At 44.6% G+C, this 25,309-nt stretch overlaps 1 protein-coding gene across 1 annotated transcript; it reads left to right on the top strand.

Annotated features, from left to right (window-relative positions):
- Positions 1–147: 147 nt before the first annotated feature.
- Positions 148–15,134, top strand: LOC146341903 (vomeronasal type-2 receptor 26-like). The gene is made up of 8 exons (XM_084807743.1): positions 148–365; positions 1,214–1,337; positions 4,795–5,022; positions 9,947–10,008; positions 10,565–10,665; positions 12,229–12,317; positions 12,933–13,059; positions 14,233–15,134. The coding sequence occupies exons 1-8, from the start codon at positions 148–150 to the stop codon at positions 15,132–15,134; spliced, it is 1,851 nt and encodes a 616-aa protein (XP_084663869.1).
- Positions 15,135–25,309: the final 10,175 nt, after the last annotated feature.

Here is a 25,309-nt window from a genome sequence, read left to right on the forward strand (position 1 = left end):
AAAGAATCCTGTATTGTGGTGTTGGACATTTCAAATTATATATTCCTATTAGCAGACTAAACTGTTCTAGTGCTTAAATGATGGTAGTGTTGCAGAACATAGTAGCAAAATTTGTGTGTAGAGGGAAGATTTGCATTTGTATTGAGGATGGTGGTTTTAGTGGACTTGCTGCTGGCACTGTTTCATCATATGGTATGCCAGGCCCACATTATTAAATGCAGTGTCCATGATCCTCACCATCCACTTCACACGTATCATCAGCCAGGAGACCTCATCATTGGTGGCATTGCTACTCATGGTGGCTTCATCTCAAGTCCAACAGCTTTTGCTAAAGAACCCCCACCAGACCTGCCTGAAGAACTTGTGTAAGGATTGAATTATTTCTTGTTTTTATTTCCATTTATTATGTTATGGGAATTATCAGTCCGAGAGCTGCTGCCACAAAACAGTGGCTGAGGCTGAAACCTTATACACACTTCCCTGGGGAAAGGGATGGCTAAATCACTTTATATCCAGTATATGTCAGTTTCACATGTGTTCAGTCATGAGTTCATACCATTCAGTTTCCACATCACTCTGCACATGCACACACACATACACACACATGTAAAATCACATTAACTTTGCAATGCAATTTTCTATAATTGTATTTTGTAAGCAACATTTCCTGATATACATTTTTTGTATGCAACTTTCCCTAGTATGCATGGTTCTGCACAATTTCCCCTAAAGTACACATTTTTGCATGCAGCCTTACAAATCCAGTGACTAAGCCCTACTGAACTCAAAGCAACTTCCTTCATAGAATCATAGAATAGTAGGGTTGGAAGGAACCTACAAGACCATCGAGTCCAACCCCCTGCTCAGTGCAGGAATCCAAGTCAGAGCATAGCTAATACTAGGGGTTTCGTACACCCCTAGTATTAGCTATCCCACCCAATGTTGTGTCATCTGCAAATTTGATCAGCATTCCCTGCACCACGTCCTCCAAGTCATTAATAAAAATGTTGAAGAGCACTGGGCCCAGGACTGAGCTCTGTGGTACCCCACTCGTTACCTCTCCCCAGTTTGAGAAGATCCCATTAATAAGCACTCTTTGAGTCCGATTCTGTAGCCAACTGTGGATCCACTTCTGATTAAGTATTTATGTATAGCTTTGCTCTGTCAATGTTGACTAACATTCTGTTGACTCAAATGTTGACTCTCATTCCAGCATATTGCCTAAATATTACCAGCACCTCCTGGCCTTTGCATTTGCAGTACAAGAGATCAATGAAAATCCTCAGTTATTACCCAATCTCACTTTGGGCTTCCGCATCTATGACAGCTATGACAATGCAAGGAGGACCTATCGTGCCACAATGCTACTTTTATCATTACTGAGGAGATTGGTCCCCAACTACATATGTGACATCCAAAATAATCTCATAGCAGTCATTGGGGGAGTGGACTCCCAAATTTCTCTTCATATTGCAAATATCTTGGATATCTATAAGATTCCACAGGTAGTACATCTGTGCTTGTATGTATCTGAGAGATGAGATGCTATTTTCATACTTCCTTGCTTTTTCCCAGATCAGCCATAGTTTCTCTTTCATTTGAATGACATACCCAAACTAAGAAAAGTAGTTTTTCTATATGATTCCTAAATTATGAATTATGCTCTTCATTGAAATGAAAACTGCTGGAACTGTTCTGTTGATAAGGATCCATACAGCTGCCTGCATTTTGGACACTCCTTGGGGTTGGGGTCACCCCATGATGAGAGCCTGTACTTCAAAATTACTATAGCACAGGACAGAGAACATACATAGTATGAATGGGGCCTTCCAGTGTTTATTACAGACAAACTTAGCAGCATGTAATAGGTCATGTAATAAGCTCAAAATAAGAATAATTAAAGAGACAGTTTGTGCACAACAGATCCATACTCAGATTAATCATTGACATTTGATCTATTACATGTAGGACTTGGTATAAGTACCTATATATACCAAGTTACATTTCCATCATAGCTGGATAAAAACCTGTGAGGTCTGCACCACACTTCCAATATCTGAAGGAAATTAACTGTGGTGCTTTCTTCAGCCTGGCAGGGTCAAGTAGTATCTAAAAATATTCATCAATTGATCATACCAGAGTTTAAAATGAAATTAAAGGTGTGTGATGTCAGGAGATATAGATATAGATATAGATATAGATATAGATATAGATATAGATATAGATATAGATATCTTAGTTCAGAACTAAGGAATGTCATATCAATCATTTTTCTAAACTTAAGGTCATTTCATCCTGAACTTTGAGCATATTTCCAATTGTACATTTAGCTTGTCTCAAATGTTGAGGTTTTTTTTTTAAAAAAAGCTTTATCTCACATTTATATGCATTCATTGTACACACTCTTAACAAAGATACACATTTTTGGAAGCAATTTTTCTAGTATAATGCATTTTTGCAAGTTAGTTTTATTAATATACACCACGTTTGTGCATTCTTTGATTGGAAAGCTTCACTGAAAAATTTGGAGAAGCATAAATGTCTAAGGATCACAGTAAAAGCATTTGAGAGATTACCTCATTCCCTCCCCATGGTGGAGCTCCATGTCAGAGGTGTTTTAATTAGCTTCTGACCGCATGGGAAAACTTTCTATTTAGACCGAAATTTGTCCCATAAGCTGACTGTTAAATATGTCAAAACTGATTTTAACTGGGGGGGGGGGGGTGTACTGATTTTATTGATGTTACCTGCTTTAGCTTTATGGGGGTTTTCTATTTTGGATGTAAAGATATTTCAGTATCTTTTATTGTATTTTTATTATTGTTGTTAGCTGCTTGGTGTATTATTTGAGAGAAAGATAGGATTGAAATTTAAGAAAAAATAAATTACCAATTCCACTCTTAGGATAGCCCACTGAATCTGATAGTAACAACCCTCCCAAACATGGTGCCTTTGAGATTTGTTGGACAACAACTGACATCACCACCTACTGCCTGGGAATAATGGGAATTGTAGTCTAACAGATCTTGAGGGCACCATATTGCTGAATGCTGGACTATAGTTTTGAAACAATGAAGTTCAGATGTGTTGCAGAGCTCTAATGGTTGCTGGCACAAGGTATGTGCACTGTTTTGAACTCTAGAAAGTGCTCCATAAATTAATATCATCTTAAGGACACTTCTGCAATCTCTCCATAGCTCATATATGGTATCGCTCCGGTCATGAACGATAAGACCCCAGGCCTTCCCTTCTACCAGATGGTTCCTCAGGAAGCTCTTCAGAATGAGGGGATTCTCGCTTTGCTCCTGCATTTCAGGTGGACCTGGATTGGACTTGTTTTTATGGATAATGACACTGGAGAAAGATTTGTGCAAACTGTGTCTCCCATGTTTTCCCAGAGAGGTATCTGTTTTGCCTTCATAGAAAGAATCCCCAAATTTAGTTATGTTAGTGATATTTATGACATGCTAGAACAGGGGGCAACAATATATGATAAACTGCAGGATACCAAAGCCAACGTAGTGGTGGCCCATGGAGAATCATATTCCACTGCAGTTTTTAGATGGTTGCCATATCTATCAGAACTACAGCACAAAGCAAAGAAAATTAAAGGCAAAGTATGGATAATGACAGCCCAGATGGAAATTAACTCATTTGTTTTTCAAAAGAATTGGAATATAGAAATATTCCATGGTACTCTCTCGTTCAGGATTCACTCCAGTGACCTGCCAGGGTTCAAGTTATTTGAGGAAAGCAGAAATCCTTTCAACACGAAAGGAGATGGTTTTATCAGGGACTTTTGGCAACAAGCTTTTGAATGTATATTCCCTAATGCAATAGTGGGTGATGTGGAGGAGAAGATTTGCACTGGGTTAGAAAAGCTGACGAGCCTTCCTGGATCTCTTTTTGAAATGAGCATGACTGGCCAAAGCTACAGCATCTACAATGCGGTCTATGCTGTGGCCCACGCTGCACATGGCATGTCTTCATCTAAAGTAAAACGCAGGACAATGATGGATGCTAACAGAAAAAAGTTTCAGAATCAACCGCCATGGCAGGTAAGATTCCAAACTCCTTCATGTAGGAGAGTACCATGTATTTCAGTGTTACAATAGCCCTTAATATCTGCATCAAATTGTCATTGGACACCATCTGCTCAGATGATAGTCCACATTTCAGTCAGCCTGCTTTGCTTTCCTCTGGTGACCAGCGAACTTATGTATGCATGGAGTACAGAGTTGCAATTTTTCTAGTTTCCCTCCTGTTACATCTGAGACACAAAGAGGGAGCACTTCTTCCATCAACCTTCTCAAAGCATCCATTGTTTGAAAGTCTGGTGTGGCTTGCAGCACAGTTGCTTTATATAAAGAAGTTCAAATCAGCTTACTGTATTAGTGCTTTTATACACATCGTCAGAGAAGGCTATGTAATACTGTTTAACTGCAAGACCCTCCTAATGCTGGAGGCATGAGTGTAAGTAAATGAAGGCATGAGATAGGGGTAACTGCTTCCTCTGTGGAGACACCACATGACATTTGTTGCAGAGGCAGAGAAAAGAAGGAGGGAGGAAGAAGGAAGGAGATGGAGCAGGAAAAATGATCTGATCAGAAAGTGGGGGCTGAACAAGACAAGCAACTGCCTATCCAAAACATTCTCTCCCTGCTGTCTGGAAGCATGCAGAGTTGTTCCTATTATCCAACATCCATGACATTTTCTCCTCCTGCTGTTAGAACATAGTCTTAAATATCAAACCGCAGTGATTTCTAAACAGCTGCATTTCTGTTTTCAATCTAGCTCCATCACTTTCTTAGAGTTGTCTCATTTAACAACAGTGCTCAGAAAGAGGTTTTCTTCAGCCAGAAAGGGGAGGTAGTAGCTGGATTAGATGTTATCGGTTTGAATCTTTCCTCCAATGATTCCTTTCTCCGAGTGAAAATTGGGGAGGTGGATCCCCAGGCTTCTTCAGACCAAGCGTTCACCATTGATGAGGATGCTATAACATGGCACAGCTGGTTTAACCAGGTAGGAAATTGTTAGCTATTTGAAAAGAGATCCAGTTTGAACAAGAGCTTGTTGTTGTTGTTGTTCAGTCGTTCAGTCGTGTCTGACTCTTCGTGACCCCATGGACCATAGCACGCCAGGCCTTCCTGTCCTGCACTCTCTCCCGGAGTGTGCTCAAGTTCATATTCATTGCATCAGTGATGCTTTTTTAAGATTTTTAAGATTTTTTAAGATTTTAAGATTAATACAATTTTTAAGATTGTACCCCAGTACTGCTTTTCCCACCCTTTTGTTGACTATGAGTGCTACTCCATTTCTTCTAAGGGTTTCTTGCCCACAGTAGTAGATATGATGGTCACCTGAATTAAATTCGCCCATGCTTGTCCATTTTAGTTCACTGATTCCCAAGATGTCGATGTTCAATCTTGCCATCTCATGTTTGACCATCTCCAGCTTACCTTGATTCATCGATCTTACATTCCAGGTTCCTAAGCAATATTGTTCTTTACAGCATCGGATTTTCTTTTCACCACCACACACATCCACAGCTGAGTGTCCTTTTGGCTTTGGCCCAGCCACTTCACTCTTTCTGGTGCTACTTGGAAATTCCCTCTGCTCTTCCCCAGTAGTTTATTGGACACCTTCTGACCTGAGGGGCTCATCTTCCAGCGTCATATCTTTTAGCCTTGTGATACATTCCATGGGGTTTTCTTGGCAAGAATACTGGAATGGATTCCATTTCCTTCTCCAGTGGACCACATTTTGTCAGAACTCTCTGCCATGACCTGTCCATCTTGGGTGGCCCTGCACAGCATAGCTTATGTCTTCACTGAGGTACACAAGCCCCTTCACTACAACAAGGCTGTGATCCATGAAGGGGAAGAGTTTGTACTTAAGAGTGCAATCCTATGGGATGCACCCTCGCTACTCTTCAGCCTCTGAACTCAGGAGGCTTACGAGTGTCTAATGCACCTCCGCGCTTTGTTTTGTGAGTGAAGAGAGGTATCCAGCACAGCTTTCTCTGCACCAGCCATGAGGGGGCAAGGGAGGGGGTGGGGAGTGCAGTTTCCGGGCTCTGAGAACAGAGCCCGGTACATGAGCTCGGAGCCAGAAAACCAAACAAGTCTATGTCCTCCAGATGCCCTCTAGGGGACACAGGCTTTCTCCCTTAGACAATGGCAAAGTGTTATTAAAAACAACAACAACAACAACAAACAAACAGACGTATTTTTTATTATTGAAGGAAGGATAGTATGTGAAATGACACAAATGATGGACAGAACCAAACTTCTGTCATGGTTGTCATGCCAGTGACTTTATCCACTGAAAAATTCCTGGAGGAAATATAAATAGAATTTTACATTGAACTGCTTTAAATGTATGTGTTGTTGTTCAGTCGTTCAGTCATGTCCGACTCTTCGTGACCCCATGGACCATAGCACGCCAGGCCTTCCTGTCCTGAGCACTCTCCCGGAGTGTGCTCAGGTTCATATTCATTGCATCGGTGATGCTATCTAGCCATCTCATCCTCTGCCGTCCCCTTCTCCTTTTGCCTTCAGTCTTTCCCAGCATCAGGGTCTTTTCCAGGGAGTTTTCTCTTCGCATTAGGTGGCCAAAATATTTGAGCTTCAGCTTCAGGATCTGTCCTTCCAAGGAGCACTCAGGGTTGATTTCCTTTATGATTGACTGATTTGACCTCCTAGCAGTCCAGGGGACTCGTAAGAGTCTTCTCCAGCACCACAGTTCGAAAGCATCAATTCTTCGGCGCTCAGCCTTCCTTATAGTCCAGCTCTCACAGCCATACGTTACTACTGGGAAAACCATAGCTTTGATTAGATGGACCTTTGTCGGCAAGGTGATGTCTCTGCTTCTTACTATGCTGTCTAGGTTGGCCATAGCTTTCCTCCCAAGGAGCAAGCATCTTTTAATTTCATGGCTACAGTCACCGTCTGCGGTGATCTTGGAGCCCAAGAAAGTAAAATCTGTCACTGCTTCCATTTCTTCCCCTTCTATATGCCAGGAAGTGATGGGGCCAGATGCCATGATCTTCGTTTTTTTAATATTGAGTTTCAAACCAGCTTTTGCACTCTCCTCTTTCACCCTCAACAAGAGGATCATTAGATCCTCTTCACTTTCTGCCATTAGGGTGGTATCGTCTGCATATCGGAGGTTGTTGATAATTCTCCCAGCAATCTTAATTCCGACCTCTGATTCATCCATCCTGGCATTTCTCATGATGTACTCTGCATATAAGTTAAATAAGCAGGGTGACAATATGCAGCCTTGTCGTACTCCTTTCCCAATTTTGAACCACTCGGTTGTTCCATGTCCGGTTCTTACTGTTGCTTCTTGACCCTCGTACAGGTTTCTCAGGAGACAGGTAAGGTGGTCTGGTACTCCCATCACTTTAAGAATTTGCCACAGTTTGTTGTGATCCACACAATCAAAGGCTTTAGCCTAGTCAATGAAGCAGAAATAGACGTTTTTCTGGAATTCTCTTGCTTTCTCCATGATGCAGCGAATGTTGGCAATTTGATCTCTAGTTCCTCTGCCTCTTCGAAACCCAGCTTGTACTTCCGGTAGTTCTCGGTTCGCATACTGCTGAAGCCTAGCTTGTAGGATTTTGAGCATCACCTTGCTGGCATGTGAAATGAGAGCAATTGTACGGTAGTTTGAACCCCCTTTGGCATTGCCCTTCTTTGGAATTGGAATGTAAACTGACCTTTTCCAGTCTTGTGGCCACTGTTGAGTGTTCCAGATTTGTTGGCATATTGAATGCAGCACTTTAACAGCATCATCTTTTAGGATTTTAAATAGCTCAGCTGGAATACTGTCATCTCCGCTAGCTTTGTTGTTACTAATGCTTCCTAAGGCCCACTTGACTTCACTCTCGAGGATGTCCGGCTCAAGTTCAGTGACCGCACTATCATGGCTATCAAGGACATTACTATCATGGCTATCAAGGACATTAAGATCTTTCCTGTATAGTTCTTCTGTGTATTCTTGCCACCTCTTCTTAATCTCATCTGCTTCTGTTAGGTCCCTGCCTTCTTTGTCCTTTCTCATGCCCGTCTTTGCACAAAACGTTCCCTTGAGATCTCCAATTTTCTTGAAGAGATCTCTAGTCTTTCCCATTCTGTTGTTTTCCTCGATTTCCTTGCATTGTTCATTTAAGAAGGCCTTCTTGTCTCTCCTTGCTATTCTCTGGAACTCTGCATTCAGTTGGATATATCTTCCCCTTTCTCCCTTGCTTTTTGCTTCCCTTCTTTCCTCAGCTACTTGTAAAGCTTCATCAGACAGCCACTTGGCTTTCTTGCATTTCTTTTTCTTTGGGATGGATTTCGTTGCTGCCTCCTGAACAATGTTATGGACCTCCGTCCATAGTTCCTCAGGCACTCTGTCTATCAGGTCTAATCCCTGAAATCTATTCCTCACCTCCACTGTATATTCATCAGGGATATGATTTAGGTCATACCTGAATGGTTTAGTGGTTTTCCCGACGTTCTTCAATTTCAGCCGAAATTTTGCAAGAAGCAGCTCATGATCTCAGCCACAGTCAGCTCCCGGTCTTGTTTTTACTGACTGTATGGAGCTTCTCCATCTTTGGCTGCAAAGGACATAATCAATCTGATTTTGATATTGACCATCTGGTGATGTCCATGTGTAGAGTCGTCTCTTGTGCTGTTGGAAAAGAGTGTTTGCTATGATCAGCGTGTTCTCTTGGCAAAACTCTATTAGCTTTTGTCCTGCTTCATTTTGTACACCAAGGCCATGCCTGCCTGTTATCCCGGTGATTTCTTGACTTCCTACTTTAGCATTCCAATCCCCTATGATGAAGAGGACATCTTTTTTTGGTGTTAGTTCTAGAAGGGGTTGTAGGTCTTCATAGAACTGATCAACCTCAGCTTCTTCGTCATCAGTGGTTGGGGCATAGACTTGAATTACTGTGATGTTGAGTGGTTTGCCTTGGATTCATACTGAGATCATTCTATCATTTTTGAGATTGTACCCCAGTACTGCTTTTCCCACCCTTTTGTTGACTATGAGTGCTACTCCATTTCTTCTAAGGGATTCTTGCCCACAGTAGTAGATATGATGGTCACCTGAATTAAATTCGCCCATGCTTGTCCATTTTAGTTCGCTGATTCCCAAGATGTTGATGTTCAATCTTGCCATCTCATGTTTGACCATCTCCAGCTTACCTTGATTCATTGATCTGACATTCCAGGTTCCTAAACAGTATTGTTCTTTACAGCATCGGATTTTCTTTTCACCACCAGACACATCCACAGCTGAGTGTCCTTTCGGGTTTGGCCCAGCCGCTTCACTCTTTCTGGCGCTACTTGGAAATACCCTCTGCTCTTCCCCAGTAGTATATTGGACACCTTCCGACCTGAGGGGCTCATCTTCCGGCGTCATATCTTTTAGCCTTGTGATACGTTCCATGGGTTTTCTTGGCAAGAATACTGGAGTGGGTTGCCATTTCCTTCTCCAGTGGACCACATTTTGTCAGAACTCTCCGCCATGACCTGTCCGTCTTGGGTGGCCCTGCACGGCATAGCTTATGGCTTCACTGAGTTACGCAAGCCCCTTCGCCACAACAAGGCAGTGATCCATGAAGGGGTTAAATGTATGTAATATCACACTAATCATTCTTTTAACGTTCAGCTAAATTGCAGTGATACAACCACAACCAGAGGTTATTGTAAATGTGTGGCCACTGCTCATATGTCTATTCCCCAGATCTACTGGTAATATCTAGTTGAAGCAGACATGTGACCTCTGTCTTTTGTTTTGCTTTTTGCCTTTTTACTTTACTGAGCAATGAAGTGGCACAGACAGGCAGGGCAAAGCTGACTGTGATGATGTCATAGCATGCATTTAGTTTCCTTAGAATTTAGGGAGGCCCATTGGGGCTTGTTGCCCAAAATTCCTCTTGTTCCAGCTACTGAAATTTGACATGGAAGGGCCACAGACCCCAGTACCTGGTTATGACATCAGTAATAGGTGCCAGATTACCATAGGCAGACTTGGGAGCCATCAAGGAGTCTTAAAAGAGGCTTTTGAGCAAAGAGGGGATTGACCAGGCTTTCCCAGGAACCTCAAAATGGAAGCAGAGGCCAAACAGAAGGGGGAGGTGAGAGAGGGGGGATGAAGAGGGAGACAGAGGAAAGAGACAGATGTGGACAGGTAGCAGCAGACTGTAGCACCGAGGAGAAACTGGTGAATGAAGAGAGAGGAATGGAGGAAGTAACCACAGACCACAAAAAAAAGAGACTAGGAAAATGTGTCTGTCTGTCTGTCTGTCTGTCTGTCTGTCTGTCTCTCTCTCTCTCTCTGTTTTCGAATGTGTGAGGGCTTAAAGTGGACATATTGAGAGTGCATAACCCAGAGGAGAAAATGGTGAATGAAGAGAGGGGAACTGTGGAAGTGACCAGAGACAAAAAGAGACTGGGAAAAATAACTGAGGGCAAAAATGGAAGGGGAAAGGAGGGAGCTGAAATTCTATCTATCTATCTATCTATCTATCTATCTATCTATCCATCCATCCATCCCTTTTCAGGTGTTTGCCTGAATGCATGAGGGCTGAAAGTGGGCATACTGGGAGGGCTGTGCAGGCTGACCCTGCCCCCTATGTCTCTGCAGTGGACGTTGAACTCTTAGGTTAGAAGTGCCAAGATAGTGATACATCAGATTCAAAGGTTTACTTACAAGGAGACTTCATTGAGTAACTTACAGCACACAGGTGTACCCAATGGTTGGATCAGACAGCTTCTCTGAACCCAGAGCCATGGGGTACAATGGGTTTTATACCATACATGTCAGCAATGAGGCAGCACGACACTAGCAAGTGCCCCTCGCTTTCATTCCCAACATAGGCTAGAAGTGTTTGGTTCTCAGCCACCTGCAGCCCAACATAAACACACAGCTTCACTTCTCAGGCACAGCCTGATAAGGCTTTCTCCTCATTAGCAAAGAATGTTCTGAGAAGGCTGTTATTGGCCCTTTGAATCATCTTCACATGTTCAGAGGCTTACTAGCAAGGGAATTGCACCAATAATGAACTTAAGGAAGCATTATGGATCTCTAGGCCCCTCCAACACTACAAATGACTTGGCCATGCTCCTGGGGCCAATACAGTCTCCCAGTGCAGGGCCCCACCACCCTCTGTTCAGAGCTTGCTCTGTTGCATCAGCAAGGTGTGAAAGGGAATTCAACTCGTATTTGCTGGAATCCTAGTAGAACTCTCAGTACAACTGTGAATTAGTCAATCCAGACCTAAATTCTACCCACCCACCCCTGCTGTAAGGCAAACATTCTCCTAAGTGTTTGACTGGTAGAGGTAATGGTTGGAATAGCTGGCTTTCTGCAAGACTGAGCTGACAAGTATGTTGGAGTGAGTGCTTCCCAGTGTAGAAGACACTGCTTTAGCTGCTGCAGAGGAAGAACTATTTTGCCGATACAAAATCACAGATAGCAAGAGGTGGAGGAGACAGAAGCACATAAGCTTGGGGGTTGGACTCGATGGCCTTGCAGGCCCCTTCCAACCCTACTATTCTATGATTCTGTGATTCTAAGCAACAGTCATACTCTGCAGAATGGCTGCTGCCTTCCCTTGTTCATCTTTGCATGATGCTTTGTCCTTGCCTCCCAAGTTGGAGTGGGGTTTGGCGTTTGTGTCTGGAAGCCCTGAGGCAGGTACCATAAGGGTTCTAGGGAAGAGGAGTGCCAATAATTTACTCTTACTATGTGTGTTCAGGGGGCAGGCAGTTTTAAGCAATATGCTGGTTTTTGTACTAAGTGCCCATTTCCCATGGTCCCCACTGCCAGAGTTCTTCCTTATGTGCTCTTCATGTGCAAGACATGAAACCAGAGTTGCGTAGCCCCATGCTGCACCTGGGTTATGGCCTTTGTACTGGGTTGTTGCTGTTTTTTAATGGATGTTACTATGCTGCAACTGGGCAAAGTGTTACATCATATTCAATAGTGTTCTGGTGCGATGGGCATGGTAGGAGATGTAAGGGGACAGAGATTTCTGAGGGGAGGTGTGTCCCTCTCCATTTACTTCAATTGGAGGAATTTTACTTATGCCAGCACTGTCCACAGTGTGAAGTTCCATCGACACAATGAGGGACATGTTTGGCAACTGAGGGGATATAGGATTAGGAGTCAGTCCGCTCTTCCTTGTCGCGCCCATGTCTCTGACCTGTTTTGGCTGCCATACAGCTGTACAGGCACCAGAGTATTTCTTTTATGGTTGTGGTGTTGCCCTAGTGTATCTGTGCAATTACACTACCATATCTGCAGTGGCAGAGGTATGACTTGGCCCATCGGTGTAACGGAATTCTGTCATGTCCTAGAGACCATCACCTCGTATATCCTGAGTATAGGGTTGTGCCTCATATATGTATAGAAATTATCACAACATTGTTATTCTAGTGGTTTGTAAATGAACCAAGTTTCTCAAGGATTCTATCCATATATTGGGCTTCCTTCACCCTTCTCTAGTATGTGAACTTAGTTTAAAAGGCTGCTGGAACACATCTTTCCCATCCAATCCAAAATATCTTACTGATTTCCAGTGAGCAGCAAGTTGAAATTAATAGATTTGTAAGTTGTTCAAGGTAGTCTTCACAGACAATATCTTCTAAATAGCCAAGTGCTGCTACTTTAGGAGGATGTGGCATATAGCAGCCATTCATTTATTGTCTTATTTCCCTTTTTTTTTTCTCCCAAATATGCATAGATGGATGGATTAGTGGGCAATCCCTCCAATATAAAGAAAGTAGCAATAGCTTGTAGCAAGTGCTTTGATTCACACATTACTGAAATAATGTCCATTATGTAACATACAGATGGTCCTGAGAAACTTAAGGTTTCCAAGCTCAATATTCCAAGATTTTTATTCTGCTTTTTCATTCATGGATTAGACACAACCACTTTCTGTATGTACTGAAAGTTGTCATCCTGGCTCCAGCAAGAAAGTGAAGGAAGGAGAGCCTTATTGCTGCTATGATTGCATCCCATGTCCAGAAGGAAAGATTTCAGATGAGGAGGGTAAGAGATATACTTTAATTCTACACAGTTATACAAGAGAGTAACTGACTGTAGATGAACATGCAGACAGAATTATTCACACACTGGGGTTAGTATTCTTTTTTTTTCAAGTGGGATCAAAAGATTTTGTAACAGGGATGTGGGAGGAAGTTGCAGAAAGTGAAAGAATCTCCTCTGTCTGTTTCTCTGGGTGTCTGATCATTTGACCTTTAATATTCTAAAAACAAGCAAACACCCTAAGCTAATTACCATACAATTACAATGCATTCTTTGCAGCCAGAGTGTTTCTGATTACATCTAAAAAGAGAAGATACCTTTCAAAAATGGGACTTACCTGCTCCAGCTTACTAAGATTCTCAAACATGGCTTTTTATAGGCCATTGCTGCCAGAAATGCCAGTCACAAGAAGGCTGTGCCCTTCCCTTCTAGATCTAGCAGCTATCATTCATACCTATGTGAACTTGAGACTTAACTTTCGCAATGTACTTTATTGGGCCCATCTTTGAACACTGTTAAGATGTTACATATCATGCAGGGGTTATTAATAGTGGTTGCTTCTTAACAGTGGTGGCTGATGAGGCAGTTCACTATGAAAAGCCACTGGCAGCCACAAGGTAATGATGCGGGTGGGTGGATAACAAAACCTTACCTTGGCATTTCCATAGCCAGCACTATGAAAATGCACGATTGCTATTGGATGGTTGCCCCTGCTAGCAACCAGATCCTGCATCCATGTAAGAGTGACCACACATTCAGTAATTGTACACCTGCGTGATGCCAACTGTGACATCATCAAGCCAAGCTCTCCCACTGCCATTAGGTTCTGAAAGTTAAGGGAGGGATTTGCCATCACCCCTCACCCCATTGCATTGCTGAAGTCACAGGCAGTCATGCATAGAAGCCACCTCTTCAACCACCACAGTTCCTTCATAAGTATGAAACATCAGTCACATTTAGCATGCTTTCTTGATCTCAGGTGGATTTGTATATGCTTGTCCTTAAAGCACAAGATTTTGTTTTAAACCTCCTATATATTTCATCGTATCAGCACTGACTGTGCCCTGTGATCTGAATGGAGAAAGTTTATCTCTGTGAGAGGAACAGTTATGATACATTGTTGAGATTTATGGCATGTTTGCTTGTGAACTGAAGACCACGTCTTTTCTTTTGTAGATATGAATGACTGTAACAAATGCCCAGACAAAGACTATCCAAGCAAAAAACAGGATTTATGTATTCCAAGGACTGTAACCTTCTTGTCTTATGAAGAACCTTTGGGGCTCAGTTTAGCCTTCCTTACTGTTTCCTTTTCCTTGATCACAGCTCTGGTGCTGGGAATGTTAATGGAGCATCACAACACTCCCATAGTCAAAGCCAACAACCAGATCCTTACCTACACTCTCCTCATCTCCCTTCTGCTTTGCTTCCTTTGTGCACTGTTATTCATTGGCCGTCCTCTGAAAGGGACATGTCTCCTTCGACAAACTGCCTTTGCCATCATCTTCTCAGTGGCAGTTTCTTCTGTCTTGGCAAAAACAATCATGGTGGTCCTGGCTTTCATGGCCACCAAGCCAGGATCCAAAATGAGGAAGTGGTTGGGCAAGGGACTGGCCAATTCTATAGTTATTTTTTCCTCAGTTATTCAAGCAGGCATCTGTATTGTGTGGCTGGTAACAGCTCCCCCATTCCCAGACATGGACATGCACTCAGTGGCTGAAGAAATTGTACTGGAATGTAATGAGGGCTCAGTAACTATGTTTTACTGTGCTTTGGCCTATATGGGCTTCCTGGCAATTATCAGTTTTACTGTGGCCTTCCTCTCCAGAAAGTTACCTGGCAGTTTCAATGAAGCCAAGTTCATCACTTTCAGTATGTTGGTGTTTTGCAGTGTTTGGCTGTCCTTTGTTCCAACCTACCTGAGCACCAAGGGTAAATACGTGGTAGCTGTGGAGATCTTTTCTATCTTAGCCTCTAGTGCTGGGTTGCTGGGTTGTATCTTTTTCCCCAAAACTTACATTATTGTGTGGAGGCCTGAACTGAACAGCAGGGAACAGCTCATCAGAAGAAAAAAATGAAGAATTAAATGCCCTCTATAGGTTATGCTTTCCACTGAAGAGGTGTGTGTGTGTGCAGGAAAATATTCCTTTTTTAAATATATTTTTATTTATTTTATTTTTATAAATGAAATAAACAATACCAAAATTACCAACAACCTAATCAATACTTCAATTTCCCAACAGTACAATATTCTGATGAGGACACCACAAAAACAAAGAGAGAAGAAAAAAGAGGGGGGGGAGAAAAAAAGGGGAAAAGAGAGGAGGAAAGGAAGTGAAGAAAAAAGAAAAATTCCCTCCCCTTCCCTCCCCCTCTCCCTCCCCCTTAAAGAATTGAGTTTAAACTCCAACACCCCCCATCCTCCGATGCCATTCTGTTTTAAAAACTATATCTATAACCTTAACGATCTTAAGTTTAATAAACAACCTTACATTTCTATATCATGTCATCAATCTTATATCAAAGAAACAGGTCTACAATTCATTCCCAAAAGCCTATATTATTATTATATATAATTATATATATATATATATATATATATATATATAATAAAACTTAATATAAACCTTCAACCATCAGTAATATATTTTATACTAGATATATTATCTATTTTAAAATAAAAAATATAAAGAAAAGCAAGAAAAATAAAAGATGAAAGAGAGTAAACCAATATAAATATAATCATTTATCTTCTGAATTAGCCTGGATCCTATAGACTAAACACAAACAGTTAACAAAGCTTGTTTAAAGATTCCAGTTCATGGGGCTGTAACAGAATTCTCATGCATTTTTACATTAAGCCATGCCTCCGCCCTTTCATGATTTAGAAACTTCTTCATCTGACCTTCAGACACAATACAAAGTGTAGCAGGATATCTTAAGTAATATTTTAAGTTCATTTGTTTTGCCATATTCTTTGCTTTGATAAAAGAATTGCCTTCTTTTATTCACCACTTCTTTGATGTAGTCTAGAAATAACATAACTTTATCTTGTTTCCAGGAAAGGCTTCCAGCCTCCCTTGCCAAACGCAGGATATAATTCTTTGTGGAGACTTTTGCAAATTGAGCTATGATCGTGTAATCAATCCCTTTAGCATTTGGCACACAAAATGCCTGCTCAATATCAAGTAAATAACCAGATGTAATAGGGAGTATCTCATGCAAAAGTTTATCCACAAAAATAGGCAATTTTACATCATTAGGCAGATTTTTAAACCCAATAATATGTACATTGGATCTTTTCATGAAGGCCTCCAGTTGAGAGATTCTATCAGAGATATTTTTAAAACAAATCTGTGTTATAGTTTCATTTCCTGCCACTCAGTCTTCAAGCTCATTAATTTTTGTCTCCATTTTTTGCTGTGACACATTAATTAAATCTACAGCTCCTCGCAGGGCGGTGATGGAATTTTGAATTAAATCCAACCTTTTCACTTGCTCCATAAAATGTGACAATAAAGTATTTATCAGCATAAATAATTCCCCTATAACTTCTGTTTTTGACACTTCTGACACAGAGGATGTGGGGGGAGTAGATGCCAGCTCCTTTCTTCTCCTCGGCGCAGACATGTTTCTCTCAAACAGATCTTACAGGTCCTCAGATGTTCTCAAATATTGTTAACATTTCTTAAATCATCCCTCAGAGGTTGTTGATATTTCTTCAAGCATATATTATTATGGAACATGTCAACCCTGTTTTCTCCTATAAAATAGAAGTCTCAGTACAGCTTTTTGCATTGGTATAGCTCTGGGAAGATAATCCTGGAATCCACCCCCACACACACTATCTGTGGGGTTACTTTTCTCCAAGATGTTGTCCAGAGCTACTTTCTTGCCCCCCCTTTCAATTCCAGGGGGGAGATGAAAAGGTTTTTCAACCTTTAAAAAGCTGTTTGAGAAAGCTCCCATGGAGACCTGTGGGAAGCTGCCAGAGCGACATCGGTCCTAGGGATGTACGAAACACCTACCTGGCTCTGCGCAGGCAATCCGTGGGGGGGGGAGGCGCTCCGTCCCTCCCCCCGGAATCCTCAACAGGGGGGAGGCGATCCGGTCCTCCCCCCTGGAATCCTGCCCTGCCGGATCCGGCCGCCCGCAGCCGGACATCCAGCTGCTGGGCAGCCCTGCAGGGACGCAAATGGCAGCTGTCATAGCCACCGCCATTTGCGTCCCTGTATTGAGCCGTGATAGGCTACGTAAATACTTACATAGCCTGTCACAGCAGGGGAAAAAAACCCAGCATACGCAAATGGCGGTAGCCGCCGCCATTTGCATACGCTGGGGTTTTTTCCCCCCTGCCGTGATAGGCTACATAAATACTATCACGGCCTCTGCAGGGATGCAAATGGCGTCCTTGCGTTAGCTGTGATAGGCTATGTAAGTATTTACGTAGCCTATCACGGCTATGAAGACAAAGCAAATGGCGGCCGCAGGACGGCCGCCATTCACAAAGTAGTGCAGACGGGAACAGGTAAGTGCTGTGTTTCGTGTGCCTTTCGTGGGGCGCGGGCGGCGGGGACTTCGTCCCGCGTGCCTTTCGTGGGTTGGGGGGGCAGGGGCTTCATTCCGTGATGGATTTCGGGGAGCCGAATGCACTGGCATTCGGCCTCACCGAGATCCGTCTCAGAATTCTCTGACATCCCTAATAGGTCTCAGCTGGAAGTCGTGCAGTAGAATATTCTTAATAGTTTTCTTTGCTGCATCTCCCTTATATAAATCTTCCCCACAGGTCTCCAAATACTCCCTGCATTTGGACAAAATGAATCAAGATTTGTCTTCGTGGAAGATATCATGTATGTTAAAACCACCCTCCCCATTTTCCCTTTCAGGAACACTTCCTTAAGCCCATAAACATTTGTTGTTGTTATTATGGTTATCATCAGCAACAATATTCTCAAGTGGAATTTGCTGATGAGGAGATTGTTGGAGCACTTTTTGTGAACCCTTACATGTTAGGATCTCTGCCTGTGGTCATAATTCAAAGCAATAAAACTTGTTATCTCACTCTCAGATCTTTCAGTGTAATGGGTTCAGTAAAAAATGTCCAATGAATTAACCTGACCTATTTAAAATAATTTAATATTCATTAATATTATGAAGTGTTTATTTAGCAAGCCTATTTTGTTTCCTGTTCATGGTTCTGTTTTGCTATTAGTCAGATTTTTCCATCAGTCTTTCCCACATGAGATGCCATATTTCCTATGGGACTACTTTTCTCCAAGGTACTGTCTGAGTCAGATCACTTTAGATAACTTTTTTCCACAATTGTGGTGATTTCACAAGAACTCTCCTTCCTTTCTGTATGAGGATTCATTATTTGATGTACAACATCCACCCACCTCATAATTTCATCAATAGAATAACAGAACAGATGGTAGACTTCACTCATTCAACAGTAGCAGTGTCAATGGTGTCCTGTTTCCCCGAGTGCTCAGGCAGGGCTGTGGTCTGGTGAATCAGTGGCTGAAGATACAACAGAGGGGCAAGCACGTCCAGAGTCCACAAAGAGTAAGATCTGGAGTAACAAATAGCAAGCCAGACAGTACAGATAAAGGGGGTTACAGAAAGAGAGTAGTCAAATCCAGGCCAAGGTCACTTACAGAGATGGGTCCAAACAGAAGGCAAGGTCCAGAGACAGGGTAGCAGGCTGGAGCTAGAATCAAACACAGACATTTTTTTTCCAGCAGCTTCTCTAAGCTTCTACTAGCCTTTGATTGGAGAGAATCCTCCTCATGAGGAGAGCCCTGTATGCATGAGGTGCCTCTTTCCTCCTGATTAGACCTCTGCTGCAGCATGGCACTTCATCAAGGATATCTGAGTTGGGCCTGCCTCTTCTGGTACTATCACTCACTGGGACTTGGGGGGCACTCCCCCTCTTCCCAAAGGGCTGGGACCTCAGCAGGCTCCTCAGCCTCCAGTCATGGCCCAGGCCCTGGGAGGGCCTAAACATCATCCACCATTGAGGATGGCCCCCGCCGCCCCCGCCCCTGCACCCACCGCCGCCGCAACTGCCGCCCCCGCCACCGCAACTGCCGCCCCCGCCGCATCTGCTGCCCCTGCCACCGAACCTTCCACTGCCCCCACCACTGCACCTTCCGCCGCCGCACCTTCCGCCACCACCCCTGCCACTGCCGCAACTGCCGCCCCCGCCGTGGTACCTGCCACCGCAACTGCCACCCCTGCCGCTGCACCTGCCGCCCCCACCCCCACCGCCACACCTGCCACCCCCGCTGCACCTTCCGCCAACCCCGCCTCCACCGCACCTTCTGCCACTGTTGCCACGCCACTGCCGCGCCATGCCGCCACCGCACTGCCGCCGCACCCGCCGCCGAAGCTGCCGCCACATCCACTGCATCCGCCCCAGGTAAGTGCCGTCCCAGGTGGTTCCGCGGGGCGGGCGGGGGGGCATGAGGCCATTCTGCCACGGATTCCGGGGGGGCGAATGCCAGTGCATTCGGCCTCACTGCAATCCATGGCAGAATTCTCCGCCATCCCTATTCTGTAGTATCCTTTCTACTTGACATTTGGTTTGCCAAAATATTGTTAACAGCACTGCAGCACCAATGATGTAACTATATATCTCACCAAAAGACTGCTATGAGAAAGGGGGTAGGGGAAACCCTAGGTAACTACAGGCAATAGTGATCCTGGGTAAAATTCCTTCCTGCCACTGACTAATTGGTGGAAAACTATTTTTCTATAGACATGGTGGAATTAATTTCAAACATTACAGTATATATAATTTCAAACATTATATATAGGAATAGAAAGGAAGGTGGTTAGGGTCAGGCAGGCCAGAAACACAATGACAAGTCCCAGAAGGACCCTCCCCCATTTCCTTCACTGAATGACCAGAGAGAAGCAGTTAAATTTCTGGTCTGCCAAAGCTGGTGTAAGGATTTTTCTTGGGCCTTGCAATTTGCATTTGGGTACAATATGGGGTATAGGGAGTTTAGAGTTGAAGGGGTAAGAGATGGTGCTTATAAGTGGAATTAATGCTAAGACCAAGATTTATTGTATTAGATATTTGCTAGATGCCATATATAAATTAATAAGAGATGTTTTGATAACCTTCCAACCTTATCAACCTTCCTTATAGGAAGAAGCCGATTATCTAGATCCATTTCAGTCGGGCTTCAGGCCTGGGCATGGGACAGAAACAGCCTTGGTTGCCTTGGTGGATGATACGAGGAGGGCTCTGGATAGGGGCGAATGTGCCTTCCTTGTTCTCCTCAACCTCGCAGCTGCTTTTGATACCATTGACCACAGTATCCTCCTGGACTGCCTGGAGGGGTTGGGCATAGGAGACACCGTATTGTGGTGGTTCTGGTCCTTCCTCTCCGGCAGGTACCAGAGGGTAGCACTGGGAAAGGAGGTTTCAGACCCATGGCCGCAAACTTGTGGGGTGCCACAGGGTTCCATCCTCTCCCCGATGCTATTTAAAATCTATGTGAAGCTGCTGGGGGCTATCATCAGGAGGTTTGGGGTGCGGTGTCATCAATATGCAGATGACATGCAGCTCTACCTCTCGTTCAAATCTTCACCAAGGTTGGCCATAGAATCCCTGTGCAAATCTCTGGAGATGGCGAGTGGCTGGATGGGGAGGAATAAGCTGAAGCTGAACCCTGACAAGACCAGGGCTGGCAGAGAATTTCGCCACAGATGCCAGTGAGGCCGAATGCACTGGCATTCGGCCTCCCAGAATCTGTGGCAGAACGGCCTTCTGCCCCCCGCCCGCCCCGCAGAACCCCCTGGGACGGCACTTACCTGGGGCGGATGTGGCGGATGCGGCGGTGGCGGTTTCGGCAGCGGCGTGGCAGTGGCGAGGCGGCAGCGGAAGGGGCAGCGGTGGCGGCATAAGGGGCGGGGCGGCAGCAGCAGGTGTGGGGGCGGCAGGTGCAGCGGGGGCGGCAGCGGCAGAAGGTGCGGCGGTGGTGGGGGCAGCAGGTGTGGGGGCAGCAGGGGCAGCAGGGGTGGCGGCAGGGGCGGCGGAAGGGGCGGCGGAAGGGGCGGCAGCAGGGGTGGCAGGGGCAGTGGCAGTGGCTAGTCTCCTGGCCAGCCACAGCTGGGTGCAGTGTACACAAATGGCGGCGGCTACAGCGGCTGCCATTTGCGTTTGCTATTTTTAGCCGTTCCAGCCTATGTAAATATTTACGTAGGTGAGAACGGCGAAAAATAGCGAATGCAAATGGCGGCCGCCGTAGCTGCCGCCATTTGTGTATGCGTTTATTTTTTACTTTGCCTTAATAGGCTACATAAATATTTATGTAGCCTATCATGGTTAAGTACAGGGACTCAAACGGCAGCGGCTATGGCTGCCTCCATTTGCGTCCCTGCTGCTCAGTGGCTGGATGTCCGGCTGCGGGCGGAGCCAGTCGGCGGCCCCGCGGAATCCCCGTGGAGCAGAGCTGGCCGGGCAGGATTCCGGGGGGAGGGACAGAGCGCCTTCCCCCCCACCACAAAGCAGATCTGTGAAACGCTAAGTGACTTTCGTACATCCCTAGACAAGACCCAGGTACTTTTGGTGGGAGACAAGAAGAGGTTGGGGGATGTTGACCTGGCGTTGAATGGGGTATGGCTACCCTTGAAAGACCAGGTCTGCAGCCTAGGGGTCATTTTAGACTCCCAGCTGTCCATGGAGGCTCAGGTGTCAGCTGTGAGCTGGACAGCACCGGACCAACTCCATCTGATACGGCAGCTGTGCCTCTACCTTCCCAACTATCTGCTCCCATTGGTAGTACATGCCCTGGTCTCCTCTAATTTAGACTACTGTAATGCGCTCTATGTGTGGTTACCCTTGAAGATGGTTCGGAAGCTGCAGCTGGTACAGAACGCAGTGGCTCGCCTGATTAAAGGCAGCCGCAGGCAAGATCACATCACTCCAGTGCTGAAGGAGTTGCACTGGTTACCAGTTGTTTTCCGGGCCAAATTCAAGGTGTTGGTTTTGACCTTTAAAACCCTATATGGTTCTTAAGGAGTGCCTACAGCAACACCAGACAGGCTGCTTAACAAGATCAGCCTTGGATGGCCTTCTCTCTGATGTCTCATCAGCCAGGACAGCTAGACTGATGGGGATGAGGGAGAGGGCCTTCTCTGCGGTGGCCCCACTCTGTGGAGCTCTCTCCCTAGGGAACTCTGCCATGCCCCCTCTTTAATGAGCTTCCACCACGCATTAAAAACGTGGTTTTTCAGGCAGGCATTTGGGGTGGGTTAGGGTATTTTTTAGAAATATGATGCTTTTAATGTAGAATTTTATTGTTTTAAACTGTTTTATTATACACTTTGTACATCGCCCAGAGTGGCTGGGTGACCAGCCAGATGGGTGATTAATAAATTTAATAAATAAATAAATTATAAGGAAACTGGGTAAAAAGTAAGGGGTAATAGATAAGAACATGTTGTGGTTTGAGCTTCTGCTGGAGATAAAGGGAAGAAAACGAGCAGCTGTTGAGCACGTAAAAAGGAGAACTTAGACCTGTTTTGTAGTCAACACCTCATGTCAAGGATAGACGTGATATTGGGGACAAAACGTAGACCTGTTTTGTAGTCAATGGATTTTCTGGGAATAGGATGACCTGTAATGTTACATAGACCAATAGATGTAAGGATTTTAGAATGTGTAATAAGAAGGAGGTCATCAAGTTTGAAAGAGTATTTAAGTTCATGCATGATTGGGGGTTGGACTTGACGGTCTTATAGGCCCCTTCCAACCCTACTATTCTATGATTCTATGATGGGAGAAGGGTGTCTTTCTGGTTGCAGGGCCTCTATGAGATTTATTCACAATAAAGTTCCATATCTTTACCAGAAAAAGGAGGATCACCTTGCTTGTAAAGTTCAAGTGTGAGTAGTAAGATGTATGCCTATGCCTTATCTTTGTTTTGTTGCTGAAGTTAAACTTCATCTTTCTTAATCTTTCTTTCATAAATGCATTTAGTTTATGTTTTTGCTTTAGTCCTTATTTGTAGAATTTAAGGGAATCTGAGTGAATGTGAACACTCTCTCTATCTCAGTCCCCAAAGGAACCTCACCTACAACATCAGGGCCAAGCTGAGGCTGTTTAAAGTAAGTGTACTGAGGTATCCAATACCAGGGGTCCTAAAATTTTAGCCTCCAGTTTTTCCCCTACACTGGCAATAGCGAACATGGTGCCCATGGGCACCAATTTACCCCAAGAAACCTCCCTTCGCATCTTCCAAGACACCTTGCGTCTACTTTTTTTTTTTTTTTAAGTAACAAGTGTTCTTACTGGCAGCTGGGACTGCTTCAAAGCTAAGTGTGGGCCTCCAACCACTGCCATCTTCATTTCCATGAATGCTCCTATGCCAGACATATGGCTCAGAAACAAATAGTGATGGTGGGAAGCTGCAGGCAAACACTTTCCTCTGCAGTGCAAGTAAACAAAAGGAAAAAGGAAGAAAGAAAATGGAACTAATGTTGCTTTTGTCTGGTAAATTGTGGGGGGTGGGGAGAGACCAGCAGGGGTGAAGGAAGTGCAGTAGCAGGGCTAAGGACTGCCACTGTAATTGCATACAAACAGTTGACATGGTAACGAAGGAGCAGACTACCCACTTCTTACCAAAGAGGAATGGACAGACACACTAAAAGTTAAAGGTGTCCCCAGCCAGTCATGTCCAACTCTAGGGTGCGGTGCTCATCCCCGTTTCTAAGCCGAAGAGCCAGCGCTGTCCGAAGACGCTTCCATGGTCATGTGGTCGGCATGACTGAACACGGAGGTGCACGGAACGCTGTTACCTTTCCCGCCGAGGAGGTACCTATTTATCTACTTGCAATTTCTTGCTTTCGAACTGCTAGGTTGGCAGGAGCTGGGACTGAAGACGGGAGCTCACTCCGTCATGCAGCACTCAGGTCTCGAACTGCCGTCCTGCTGACCTTCCAGTCTGCAATTCAGCATCTTAACCACTAAGCCACAGACACACTAGAACCCCTGAAATACAGAACAGCCACTAAACCCCTAAGTGTTGCATCCCCACCCTCACAATGCTCCACAGCTCACAATTAAATATAATTATTTATTTATTTTTTAAAAAAGAGCAGCGTGACTGCTGCAATTTACTTCACTTTAATGGCCATGTGTCAGGGCACAGCAGATGTTTACATTGGAGAAGTCTGCAGTATATCGCACATGTACCGCAGCAGACGCTAATGCGCAGCTTCAATGCTGTGTAGATCCGACAGAGTGAATGTTGAAAGTGGTGCCGTGCAGATGGCCCCCAAATCCCAAATCTTCAGGAGTGTTCAGATTTGGAAGCAGTCCACTTTCGACGAGGAATATTGGTGAAAGTTTGAGGGAGAAAGAGAAGTTTAAACAAAAAGCAAAACACACACACGTGCATGCGCGCACACACACACACACACCCCTCTGTCAACAGTGACTCATTGGCCTGCTTCACATGAATTACCACAGCACACCATGGCTTATTTAAGCCATGGTGCATTGCAGCACGTGTGGGCATCCATTCTGAATATCCAACTCCTGGCGTGGGCATCCATTCTGAATATCCAAATGTCTTAAACCAAATGAGGAGACAACAGATGAACCTTGAATACCTCATCGTTGTTGTTCAGTCGTTCAGTCGTGTCCGACTCTTCGTGACCCCATGGACCATAGCACGCCAGGCCTTCCTGTCCTCCGCTCTCTCCTGGAGTGTGCTCAAGTCCATATTCATTGCATCCGTGATGCTATCTAGCCATCTCATCCTCTGCCGTCCCCTTCTCCTTTGGCCTTCAGTCTTTCCCAGCATCAGGGTCTTTTCCAGGGAGTTTTCTCTTCGCATTAGGTGGCCAAAATATTGGAGCTTCAGCTTCAGTCTCTGTCCTTCCAATGAGCACTCAGGGTTGATTTCCTTTAGGATGGACTGATTTGACCTCCTTGCAGTCCAGGGCACTCGTAAGAGTCTTCTCCAGCACCACAGTTCGAGAATACCTCATCAGGGCAGTTCAGATCTGCAGACTCCAAAATTAGTTGTCAATACATGAGATATAGGTTTTCTGTTTACTGAGTGTCGTATATATGGCACTGGAGGAGTAACATGGGCTATTCTTCCTTGTGTGCTCAGCCCTGTGTGATCAAGGGCAGAGCCAGCACCTAGGAATGGCAGAGAATTCCACCACGGATTCCCCCAGAATCCATGGCGGAACGGCCCCCTGCCCCCCCGCCGCCCCCCCCCCCACG

Source organism: Heloderma suspectum, chromosome 6, assembly GCF_057233095.1.
Source record: "Heloderma suspectum isolate Gila_16-S chromosome 6, 16-S_ref, whole genome shotgun sequence".
Lineage (NCBI taxonomy): Eukaryota > Metazoa > Chordata > Lepidosauria > Squamata > Helodermatidae > Heloderma > Heloderma suspectum.